General features: G+C 39.8%; 1 protein-coding gene across 4 annotated transcripts in view; it reads right to left on the bottom strand.

Annotated features, from left to right (window-relative positions):
* Positions 1–12,343, bottom strand: part of RAPGEF5 (Rap guanine nucleotide exchange factor 5) — a 134,960-nt gene that overhangs the window by 89,870 nt on the left and 32,747 nt on the right. For all 4 annotated transcript variants that reach the window (XM_081883194.1, XM_081883193.1, XM_081883195.1 and 1 more), the window contains exon 8: positions 4,330–4,406. In XM_081883194.1, coding sequence (XP_081739320.1) covers positions 4,330–4,406 — 77 coding nt within the window. The remainder of the gene's footprint in view (positions 1–4,329; positions 4,407–12,343) is intronic.

The raw sequence follows: 12,343 nt of genomic DNA, 5'->3' as shown, positions 1-12,343 counted from the left end.
GAAATAAGTCGAGAGCAAATGATAGCAGAGAAAATAAATAAATTCTTGTGTGCTTCAGACACACAGAACTGGAAAAAGGTATAAAAGTGAGTGCTTTGCTTCGTGATCATAATACTACCATGGGAACCAACATAGCATTTTGATATATATATATTGTATTTAGTGGTGTATGCACATCTATTCTATGCCTACCCATATTACTGCAAATGGAAACAGAAGTCTGGAATATGCAAACTAATTCTCATGTTCACCCCAACAAGTTAGAGACAAGCCCTCAACTATCAGCATATTATCCTGATAATATTTATCTGTATGATCCGGGTTCAACAAGCCAAAAACCAGTCAAGAAAAGAGAGTGCCAGCAAACCTCAGTAAATCACAGGTTATACACCCTCTTTTCATATTTACAATGATGGGGAAGTGAAATCATCCTTGTTGGCCCTATCCTCTGTGTACTGGCTCAAAGGTAAGACTAGACCCTATGCACACACGACAATATAAGCACAGGATCTATACCTATGATTGGGAAAACCTGATTATCCATGTAATTGGAAGTTCTCTGCAACTGCATGCACATAAAGCCTTTTCTCACATTCCATACCAACGCATGGAGTCTGGCATTATAGCATTCTATTCCCATGCATTTTGCCTTACGCATACATGTGAGGTATGTGTAGCAAGATGATCATCAAATTAATGGGATGGAAAAATATTCCCACTCTAAGCTTTAATGTATGTTATTCCCATCAATGTGTGGGTGATCATATGTGGTTCCTACGTGGGTTGAATGGATCAGGCTCCTAAAGCACACAATGTGTACAGAAACACTCCAAAACAGCACAAGAAGTTTCTGTATTTTTACACAAAAGAAAAATCACAAGCTATTTTTTTGGCTTTGGCAACAGTCATTGACCAGAGTGTTGACACAGCCCTTTTGGTTGCAAAGCAAGTCCTGGAAAAGACGTCCCTAGAGGAAAGCCATAACATTGATAAATGAATAAGCTAGAAGTGGCAAGAAGGTGAAATATTGGATCTCCAGAGAAATAGAGGGCAAATCGCTTTCACCACGTTCAACTCAAAGAAGTTCCAAGCAAGATTTACCCTCAGAGATAATCTAGCTTTACATAAGGACCACAGAAACTCCTGCTGGCTGCAAATAAAACTGTAAAAGCCGTTCTCTTTCCTTCCACTAAACCTGTAAAGTTTTGTGTGCCCTCAATTAAACCATATAAAGCTGGTGTAGGAAACCTGTTCCTTCCAGATGTTGCAGGACTAAAACATCCATCAACGCCAGCCAATATGGCCAATGGTCAGGGATGATGGGAGCTGAAGTCCAGCAATATCTGGAAAGCTATAAGTACTATATTTTCCCATCTATAAGACGCCCCCTATTTCTGGGGACACAGATTTAAGAAAATGGAGGGATGTATAAGACGCCCCCTAATTTTTGACATTGTTTTTTAGGGGGGGAACCTAGTCTTATACACGGAAAAATACCGTACTTCATCCCTGATACTGATAATTTAGGTAGTGTGAATATAATCAGTTGGTGTGCCAGTCATTGTCCTGCCAAGTGTTTTGACACTTTGCCACCTGATCAGAAATCTAGGGAAGCAGGAGACTGGCAAGATTCTGTTCCATACTTGAGCAAGACGATGCTGCTGACCGGATTCTCACTGAATGATAATAGGTACATAATCAACCGCCAGCTATTACAATTTATGTACAAGGTACAAATAAAAACACAACTGAACAGATAAAATTGAATTTAAATATATATATATACACAAATTAAAATCACTATAAATTGTGCAGACTCTGATTGTCTCAATCTGCAAGGAGAAAAGTTGCATAAACATCAGCTAAGCATCCTAGATCAGAAACTAATATTGGAGTAGTTAGTTCTTTGTGCAGATATCTGTAAAAAAAAGTATCAAACAGAGAGTGTCTCAAGAGATCTCTTGCTTTGCTGAGACCTACAGTTAGTACGTTTTGTGGTGAAATGTCACAAAAACATAACCTTAAGTGAATGGCTGTCATCCAACTGCTCTCATGTGAATTAAGGACAACTAAGGGAAGCAAGCCAGAGAGGTCTAAATACAACTAAAACCAGCAGTTGAATGTCCTTAGCCATGACTGTATGAAAATAACAAAACAAGCTTCTGATTGCAAAGAGTAATTTGAGTCACATTCAGGTACAGATAAGACTGGTCTAAGGATTTGGGCAATGGTTGCCAATAGACATCAATCCAAATTTGACTCCAGTAAAATAATTAAGCTCAGGGTTTAGTCTTAAAAACTTCAAGCTTGCAAGTATACAATTATGGCCTTTTCCCACAGACAAAAATGCACTACAGTTTTGATGCTCTGCACAGTAGAGACATATTCCAGATGATTCAAAACTTATGACCTAAACTGTGTACACACTAAACGCCTTTAAAACACATCTGAAGCACATTCTTTCCCTGAAAGCATTCTGGGTGTTGTAGTTACATCACAGAGTTACAGTTCTCTGCAGCCCTTAACAAGGTTCAGCGTGCAGAATTATTTGAGGGGAAATACGTGCTTAATGTGTTTTAAAGGTATAGATTATACACAGCTCCCAGATTTGAAGACTTTAACTGGTTCAGTTAGCTCTCTGCCCAAAAACTCTTTTGGGTGTTTAGATAACACCAGTATCTAGTCCAACTCCTTGCAATGCAGGAATCTCAGCTAAAGCATCCATGGCAGATGGCCATCCAACCTCTGCTTAAAGACCTCCAAGGAAGGAGAGTTCACCACCACACATGGGAGTCTGTTCCACTGCCCAACAGCTCTTACGATCAGAAAGTTTTCCAAATGTTTAGTCAGAATCTCCTTTCTTGTAACTTGAAGCCATTGTCTCAAGCCCTACCCCCCAGAGCAGGAGAAAACAAGTACGCTCCCTCTACCATGTGGCAGCCCTTAAGATATTTGAAGATGGCTATCATATCTGCTCTCAGTCTCTGCTTATGTAATGGGATTCCTGTTCTTGTGCAGCCCCCCTGCACCCTCAAAATATGCTTGGGGGTTGGGGAACCCTCTGGAGCAGATTTGAGGGGCACATGAGAGCTGCCAGGGGAGGAGAGGAAGGCAAAGTCCCACTGCACAAGTCAAAGTCCACCCGCGCAACAATGAATTCCCCCCATAGGATATAGTCCTGCCAATACCCTTTTTTGTCCCGTTTCAATACTCCAAACAATTTCCACGAAGTCAAAATAAGACAGTAACTAATATACCCTTTGAAAATTTCACAAATTTTGTCAAGTAGCTTCCACACAAATTGAATGACTGAATTCACTGAAATTAAATTACTGTTGTTTTCTATAATCCACCCATATAATCTTATTAGCATGCTGCTTATTAGAGCAGATGAACACTTAATGAATTCTTTTGTTTTTAAATATTGAGCAACAAAACCTTGAAATGAGCATTCAGATAAACTAATTATTATACCATGCAGAACCAGACTGATGAGGAAATTTATAGACATGAGAAGCAGCTAAATGAAGGATCATTTCAGCTGCACTGGGATAAATTATTTAATTATGATGGATTCTGTTTACTTCTGAATGAAATAAGCCATCCACCTCTATCAATACCTGCAGAGTTTTCTAGTGTATTGGAGCAACTAGAACCAGTACAGGAAATACTTATGTATGTCACCATCTGTGGGGGAAATAGCAGGTTGTGGGAAGCTTTGCATTGGCATAAATGGCACGGTGGAAGGTTGAATGCCCCTTCATCAGTGCCACAAACCTGATTTAGGATAGGCACTGCAACTACTTTTAAAGTTTTAAAGAACATTAATTACAGATACCCGGTGTCATGTCTAGTGTGACCTTATAAAAGTGACTGAAACAGATTCCACACATGAAATTCTGTAAATGACAAATCTGATTTTAGGATTTTCAGTAGGGACAATCAGCTCCATAAGGAAGGAGTTAAGTAGCTCAAACTGTGTGCGCCAGCATTCTTAGGCACCTGCCAATTTGCAAATCTCTGGCAGTGTTGTGTCCAAACGCAGCCATGTCTACAAGAGACTATTTTTTAAAAAATCAGGATGATGAAGTCTAATGGCATAACACATATGTAAGAAATATCAAAAAGGGGCTATCCAGTCACATAGATTGCCAAGATAATAGAACTTTAATTGCAGGAAACTGCAAGATCAACACACTTTCAATATCACGCTGAACTGCATAGGAGTCATTTTTCTCTTCAGGACAGGGTTCAAGTGTTACCCTAGCAAGTGATATTACTTCAACAGAAGTCCAGGCTCCTGAATTCTTATTAGAAATATTTTTCTACCTGTGCATCATAGACATCCTTCAGATCGTCTTGAGCTGCTTCTTCTTCAGTGCTGTTTTCACCACTTTGACTCATTGCTAAAATGAGAGGAAACGAAAGACATTTATAATACAGGCTTATTGACTTCATTCCTCACCCTTCACCAGAAGGTCCCTGAGCAGAAGGTACAGCAATACAAAACACAACATTAAAAAGAATTACAATCACAACTAGAGTGAGTCCTAAAATGTGTGTCTCAAGGCCATGTTAAAGAGATGTGTCTTCAGCATTTGATGAAAAATGCACAGTGAAGGTGCACCTCTGTGGAGACTACAGCTCTTTGGGGAGGGAATGCCACAACTTAGGGGCTGCCACAGGGCTCTCTCAAGTCGTCATCACTCACCTGTTAGGGAGGAGGAACTACCAAGAGGGCCCCCTCTGCTGATCTTGGCACCTTAGAGTGGCTGTGAGTAAGGAGGCGGTCTTTCAGATATTTGGGGCTGTAGACATTTAGGGCTTTAAACACTAGCACGAGGACCTTGAATTGGCCCAGAAATGCAGTGGCAACCAGTGGATATAAAAGTTCTAATGGAAGCCACAGCCAGTAATGTGGCCGCTGCATTTTGGACCAGCTTGACATTTGCAAGTCATCTTCAAGGGCAGCCCCACATAAAGCCCATTGTAATCATCCTATGTGGAAGTTACCAAGGTATGGAGTCATCTCTGTCCAAAAGGAGGCATAATTGTCTGATCCCAGGAAGGTCCCAGCAGGTTAAGGGGTGGAGATCCACTCCCTGAAGGAAGCCAGGACAATGATCCACCCCAGGCCTTGCAGCTGGTGGTGTGTGTGTGTGTGTGTGTGTGTGTGTATACACTTATCACACCTCTGATGGACTTAGGCTATATAATAACGACAGTCAGAAGGGCCTTCGCTATTCAACCCCCAACCCTGGAATGCCCTTAGACTGGAAAATGTATAGAAAATAAAAAAGCGGCAACTCAGATGAGTCAGTTTCAATTGGTAAAAATATAGCTCAAGGGGAAAAAGAGTTAAGCTCTTGTTCTCCAAGCCAGTTCAGGCCTCCATATGGTGGTCATTTTAAAGCTTTTAAGGCATCAGGGCATCTCCCACATCACATATACTTTGTTCTAGACAAGGTCTATAAAAGTTGGCATAGATGTCATATACAAGCACATGTTGAACCACAATGTGCTTTAAAATTTCTATTAACCATATATAAATATGCTTTTAAAAATAATTCTCTTGTAGCATTTTTATCCTGTGGGGAAGTAAAGGAACTGAAAATGCTTCTTCTGCCTCTTTTGTGCATCAAGCAAATCTCAAGACAAACGAGCTGTCTATAACTCAAATTTTCAAGCTGTAAGAAACTCCAGGCAACAGAGTTGGAATAATTATTTTGCCATAATGCCACTAATGTATATGGCACTTAACAGAGTAGCAGAAACAAAGATACAGATCCCTGCTCCGAGGAGCTTACAATTTGCCCCCCTTACCATTGTGAAAATGCAAAGGCAAAGGCCAGCCTGATAGAGAAAGGGAACATCATTTAGTGTCAAGCCAAAACTTCATGAAAAGCCAAAACTTAATGAAAGACATGGCTTCTAAGAGGAAGTTCCAGGCAGAACAGGAAGCAAGAGTGGCGATACATCGGAGCTAAAGATGAGTAAAGGAGCAGGTCGCATTGTCTGTCTTGGTATCAAAACAATATCAACTTTTTAAACTGCAGCATGTTATGCTCAAATTTATGAATCACCTGAGAAGGAAAATGATATGCTGCATTTTTGCTACAGTTAAGAATTCATGAATAACCCCAAGAACTCATGAATACTAAAACAAACATATGGCTGTGAAAATTAAGTGGTGCAAAATGTACTGTGCAAATACGATGCTGAATTTCTCTCATAAAGTATCAAAATTGGGCAATAATTTTACACTTTCTGGTACTCACTTTATTCTTTTTTTCTTTAAAAGTGAACATTCCCTACTTTATCACCACCGTAATGCAAAAAGGTGGGATGAGAAAAATGCTAGAATATGTTGAGTCTTTGAGAGTTCCTTCAAAATCTGACATGACTTACAATCTCTGAGTTGTAGCCAGGCCATGCAATAAAATTTCCTGCTCTGCCAACATAAACTGTGCTCCTCCATTCGTCCTCCAGCCAAGAGCAAAGGAAGTTACTTTTATTGTTTTAAATACAAAAGCAGTGTTTATTAGAGCCACACATCTGTTTGGTGTGGCACGCACAGTGTGACTAGAGTGCAAAGACTGCAATCAGGTTTTATTACAGCCACTCCCCATTTCTACCTATCCTATAAATCCTGTTCTAGCCATGGAAAAGGTCACCATGAATAAAAGAATGAGAGGATGTTAAATGAGCATCAGCTTGCTGAAGTGCAATTTCAAATGCGTCCATCTGCAAATGAGCCGAAGGAGTTCAGGTTGTTGATTTTTTAATGGTCACTTAAAGATCAGGAGGCTATGCCTTGATTTAATTTCCTTGCTCCCTTGTGGGCTACAGGAAGGATTTTCGCTTCAAGATATTCTGTAAAACCAATAATAATGTAAAGGTTTGCTCCAGGAAAGAGACTCGGTATAGTTATACACAAAGGGGATTATTGTTCCTGCTAAGTAAGGCTTATTTAATTTCTTCAGAGCTCTTTTAGAGAGAGAAATAACCTACTTTGACCTTAATGGAAGATTCACTTAAGATGGGTAATAATCATATGTCATTTGTTGCAGCCTAAATTAAGACTGGTTCAGCACTTCTATTATAACTCCCTGCTTTCCAGTAGGTTACCACTCAACTGGAGATAATTCTGTTCTAAAATTACAATCTGGCAAACGGAGCCCCCACACAAGAGATGGTTTGCAGGGGACCTTGAGAGATGAACATAAGGGCAAGGGTCTATAATCAGACCTGTGGGTAAAGTTACACAACCCCTAAAGCGAAATCAATTCCAATTATGCGTCTTTAATATGTATCAACTTTTTGAAATCTTCTGTTTCTAGAATTTGGAATTTTAACAAAAGGAGCTTGGGTTTAATAGCTGGAATAGAGATACTGGGGATATCTAGCCAATGAACTGGGGATGCGGGAGAAAAACAAATCATCACCAGAGATAGCAAGATATGCCTAAATATGTACGTAGTACATATAACACGATGCCTGGTTGTGATACAGAAAAGGGGGTTGTTTCCAAAGGAACATAAGCTTAAATTTAAATGTAGTTAATATGTGATCCACTGTGTATTGCTTCCTGAGATCTTGGGTGTCCACTTCCATCCAAAATAGTATTTAAATACAAACAGCAGACATTACAAGAGACATCAGGCAAATGCACTGAAATTCCTTAAAAAAAAAATAGTAGCGTAAGGATCATCTGAAGTTATAAGGTCCTAACAACATATTTATATTTTAAAGCTATCCACTAAGGCATTATTCAGAGCTTCTGAATATGTATGGGCTGCTGATATATTTTATAAAATACATGTATACCTCACCTTTCTTGTTAGCTTATTGCATATGCTCATTTTGTGTCACACATAGTCCAGAACTGCCTTGATTGAAAAAACAACATTGTTTTTAATCTGAAGTGTTTATTCCTAATTACAATAAAAGTCATAAAACTCTTGGCATTTGGCTTGTCCATTGCACTGTGTAGGTTTTTTTAAAAATTGTACTACTTCTGGTTGGCGAGATAAATTTCTCTACACAAACAAATGAATTATGGTGAAGAATTTTTTGCAGCCAAACAGACTAGAAACAATAAAGTCTAGGAAGGTGTGAATTTCCTCCCTTTAACTTTATAGGGTGTTAACATTTAACACTTACCATTGACCATTTTGTGCTGAATGATTCAGCAGACACACAGGCTAGTACCCTTGTTGGCGATGTGACGACCCCACCCATGTACCATTGACCCACTCAGATATTAGTAATGTTCTTCAATCTGCAGGAAGGGATCTCAAAGGATTTAAAACTAACTGACCATAATAATTCGGAGTGTGTTAATGGGCCATGGGAGGTTCCTTCCTTGCCACAGGACTTAAGGGCAACTCTTTCTACAGACCAAATTCCAGGGACCATACACACAAAAATTAATACCTATGCACTATCCATTCTTAAGGAAATCAGCCCTGAGTGCTCACTGGAAGGACAGATCCTGAAGCTGAGGCTCCAATACTTTGGCCACCTCATGAGAAGAGAAGACTCCCTGGAAAAGACCCTGATGTTGGGAAAGATGGAGGGCACAAGGAGAAGAGGACGACAGAGGACAAGATGGTTGGACAGTGTTCTCGAAGCTACCAGCATGAGTTTGACCAAACTGCGGGAGGCAGTGGAAGACAGGAGTGCCTGCCGTGCTCTGGTCCATGGGGTCATGAAGAGTCAGACACGACTAAATGACTAAACAACAATGCACTAGAACAGGCATAGGCAAACTCGGCCCTTCAGATGTTTTGGGACTACAACTCCCATCATCCCTAGCTACCAGGACAAGTGGTCAGGAATGATAGGAATTGTACTCTCAAAACATCTGGAGGGCCGGGTTTGCCTATGCCTGCACTAGAACTACACAGCCAGTCATTTATGTAGATGTAAATCTAGACCAAGCTAGCAAGGGGAGCCTGTCAATGAGCTGCAACTGACAAGCATCGAGGCAAGTTAAGCAGATGAAGGTTCCACACCATGACAACTTAAATAATAATAAAGCTTTCCACTGGTTAGCCACTGTGACAAAAGAATGCTAGACTAGACAGGCCGCTGACCTGATTCAGCAGGTTCTTCTTATGTTCATATAGCACCAAACAATGTATAATACTTGCAATGTATTGTCAATCCTATATGGAGGACTGTAAAACCACATAAAGCAAAGGAACTAAAAAAACTCAGGAAAAGATTTGAAATGGCTTAGAATGCAAGAATACAATACTGCGCATGTTTTGGGTTGTCATTAAGTTGTGTGGTTCTTCCTTTGTCCCGCCTATGCATATATTTTAAAACGAAAGCATACAAAATGCTCTCTATCAGCTAGTTGGCAGAGAACTAAGGTGTCGCATAAAGTGTCACAAAGAGAACTATTCAAACCAGCTGAATACAAATCTTTCCCAAAATGAAAAAATGGCTAAAAACAGATGGGAGACATCATTGGTTTTGCATGTGCCAAAATGCATAGATAACAAGAATGGTTAAGGACGAAGGCTGAGACTTAAAAACATTGCTGAACAGATTTCACGACGGAGTACACGACTAAACCCTAAATACCAATGTATAAATATATATACACCATTGATTCAATAAGGTATACTGGTCTGAATCCAAATTAGTAATACATATATAGCAATATTAGTGGTTTAACCCACAGCGGGTGTCTCCCATTGCTCGGTCCCTGCTCCTGCCAACCTAGCAGTTCAGAAGGATGTCAAAGTGCAAGTAGATAAATAGGTACTGCTCCGGCGGGAAGGTAAACGGCATTTCCGTGTGCTGCTCTGGTTCGCCAGAAGTGGCTTAGTCATGCTGGCCACATGACCCAGAAGCTGTACGCCGGCTCCCTCGGCCAATAAAGCGAGATGAGCACCGCAACCCCAGCGTCGTCCGCGACTGGACCTAATGGTCAGGGGTCCCTTTACTTTTACCTATATAGGAAACACCCATATAAAATGGACTTTTATGTTGCTTTTGCAGCAACAGTTCCTGCCACGAGAGATAAGAGGTTTTTAGTTTGAAAGGCAAATTGTTTCTGATAGTGGAATCCGCTGCAGCAAATGCAAATATGCACACAAAACAAAAGCTCTTGCTACATATGCAGCTCTTTCTCCTCCTCCCACCAAGCAAGCATATCAATTTTTTACATCCTGGTTGTCATTTCTGTATCTCTCCTATCCATTGGGATCATTGTGGCAAGAACTGCCTGTATCAAATTTAAGTGTCATTGATGCTAGACTTCCCCCCTCTTGCTGAAGTGTTCTTGGGTGTCCTCATGATTATAGCGTGTAATTTAAATCAATCTAACTATACATTACTCCAGTGTAATGCTGTATTTTTTTAAACTGGAAGCCTTATGAAATGCAAGGAAAATTCCTATCTCTGGTGTGCAAATGGTCATTAACTTTTTTTTAACCTGAGGTGTAAAGCTAATATTGAATTTGCAGAGAAGGCTACTCATTATGCTAGTTTAGTTTCCAGATAGAGAATCAGTCCCGAAGGATCTGTTTCTAAGATACCAAATAGGAAACAGGATTCTACCAGCTCATCTCTGCAAATATAAAGGAGTATTTGGTAGTGTTTAGAAATAAGCAGCAGATGATAGCTTATAGCAGGATGTTAAGCAAGGAAGAAAGTCTTATCATTAAAAAAGCCATCTGCAATTAAAATTAAAAATTTAGAATGTGGCCTGTTTGACATTGCATTACACACAGAGTTAATTAGTGTTCATTTTCTCTACTCTAGCTAAATTGACCGCAAGAGAGATAAGCCACAAATTTAAGCACCAAAAACTAGGCATGCTTGCATTAAATAACAAGTATTAAAATGCTATGTACACTGACTTATAATCTACAATGAGTGCCAATTATTATTTTAAATCCATTTCCTGAAATAGGGTTTTTTCTCCATGTCATCAGTTAACCTAATTGTTCCACATGTAAATATAAGTGATTGTCAGTGATAAAATGTTGCATGATAACATGACATGTGAAACCATCATCAATGATATTTGCCCGTCATTTGCTTAATTGTTTGTACCCAGTGGCCATTACTATATAAAATCACACAAAAAAACAAGACAAGTTAAAGCATATCCATTTTCAGAGCTGCAAACTATGAACACTTAAAATTATAAAGTTCCCAAAATAATTTAGATTTTAAAAATCTCCTTGGCAGTAAATATTTTTCTGGCTTTGTAACTTTCTTGCTGCTAGCACATGTAAAGCTACCATCTAATTTTGAAATCATCTGATTGACCTTCTAAAGAATATTGGAATGAATAGGGGGATCTATTCCTAGGTGAATTGTATAAAGGGCAATAACGAATGTAGTGGACAATGTATTCAACCTGGCCTGCTCCACAAATACAATGACCGTCACCTGTTATGTTAGTATATTAAAGAATTTACCAGTCACATATTTTGTGGGCATAGTTTGAAATCTGAACAAACAGGAATAAAGTTAGGTAAGCAGCCCCTCTGTGGTTGAATTTAAATTTATTCTACCAAATTTGGGATTTGGAATTCTTCATATACTGTATTCCAATATCATTTTGGCATCTTCAGCAAAAATGACATTACAGATCTTTCTGTCAGAAATATCCTAAGATACCATTACAAGGGAAGCTAAATATGTAGACATTGTTACAACATTGCACCTAGGCTTCTCTATACTGAGTTTTTTAATGTTGGCGGGTGGCACTGTGGTCTAAACCACTGAGCCTCTTGGACCTGCCGATCAGAACGTTGGGGGTTTGAATCCCCACAACAGGGTGAGCTCCCGTTGCTCTGTCCCAGCTCCTGTCAACCTAGCAGTTTGAAATCATGCTTGTGCAAGTAGATAAATAGGTACTGCTGCGGCAGGAAGGTAAACAGCGTTTCTGTCATGGTGTTCCGTTGCACCAGAAGAGATTTAGTTATGCTGGCCACAGCATATGTGGACAAACACCTGCTCCCTTGACCTGAAGCAAGATGGGCACCGCATCCCATAGTCGTTTTTGACTGCACTTAACTGTCCAGGGGTCCTTTACCAATTTATGACTGCATATTTTTAGAGAAGGGAGAGAAGTACTTCAGGTTTAGGCAGTGCACCAGGTGTACTGTGCAACACACTAGACAAATAGTATGGCATGTGAGACTCGTATATTTATTTATCTGCTCACATGATTAAGAACAAGGTCAGAACACAACCCTGCTCCCTTGCTAGACAGGGGTCCTGGAAAGAACAAACTTCTGGATAGCCACCAAGTCTAGGAAATATTTGCCATCACTGTTTCTAGCTCCTTTGCCCCCCCCCCTTAATAGATGTG

The sequence above is a fragment of the Podarcis melisellensis genome, assembly GCF_964234715.1.
Source record: "Podarcis melisellensis genome assembly, chromosome: 12".
NCBI classification, from domain to species: domain Eukaryota; kingdom Metazoa; phylum Chordata; class Lepidosauria; order Squamata; family Lacertidae; genus Podarcis; species Podarcis melisellensis.
The sequence above is the reverse complement of the archived record's forward strand: the minus strand, read 5'-3'. Positions and strand labels throughout refer to the sequence as shown.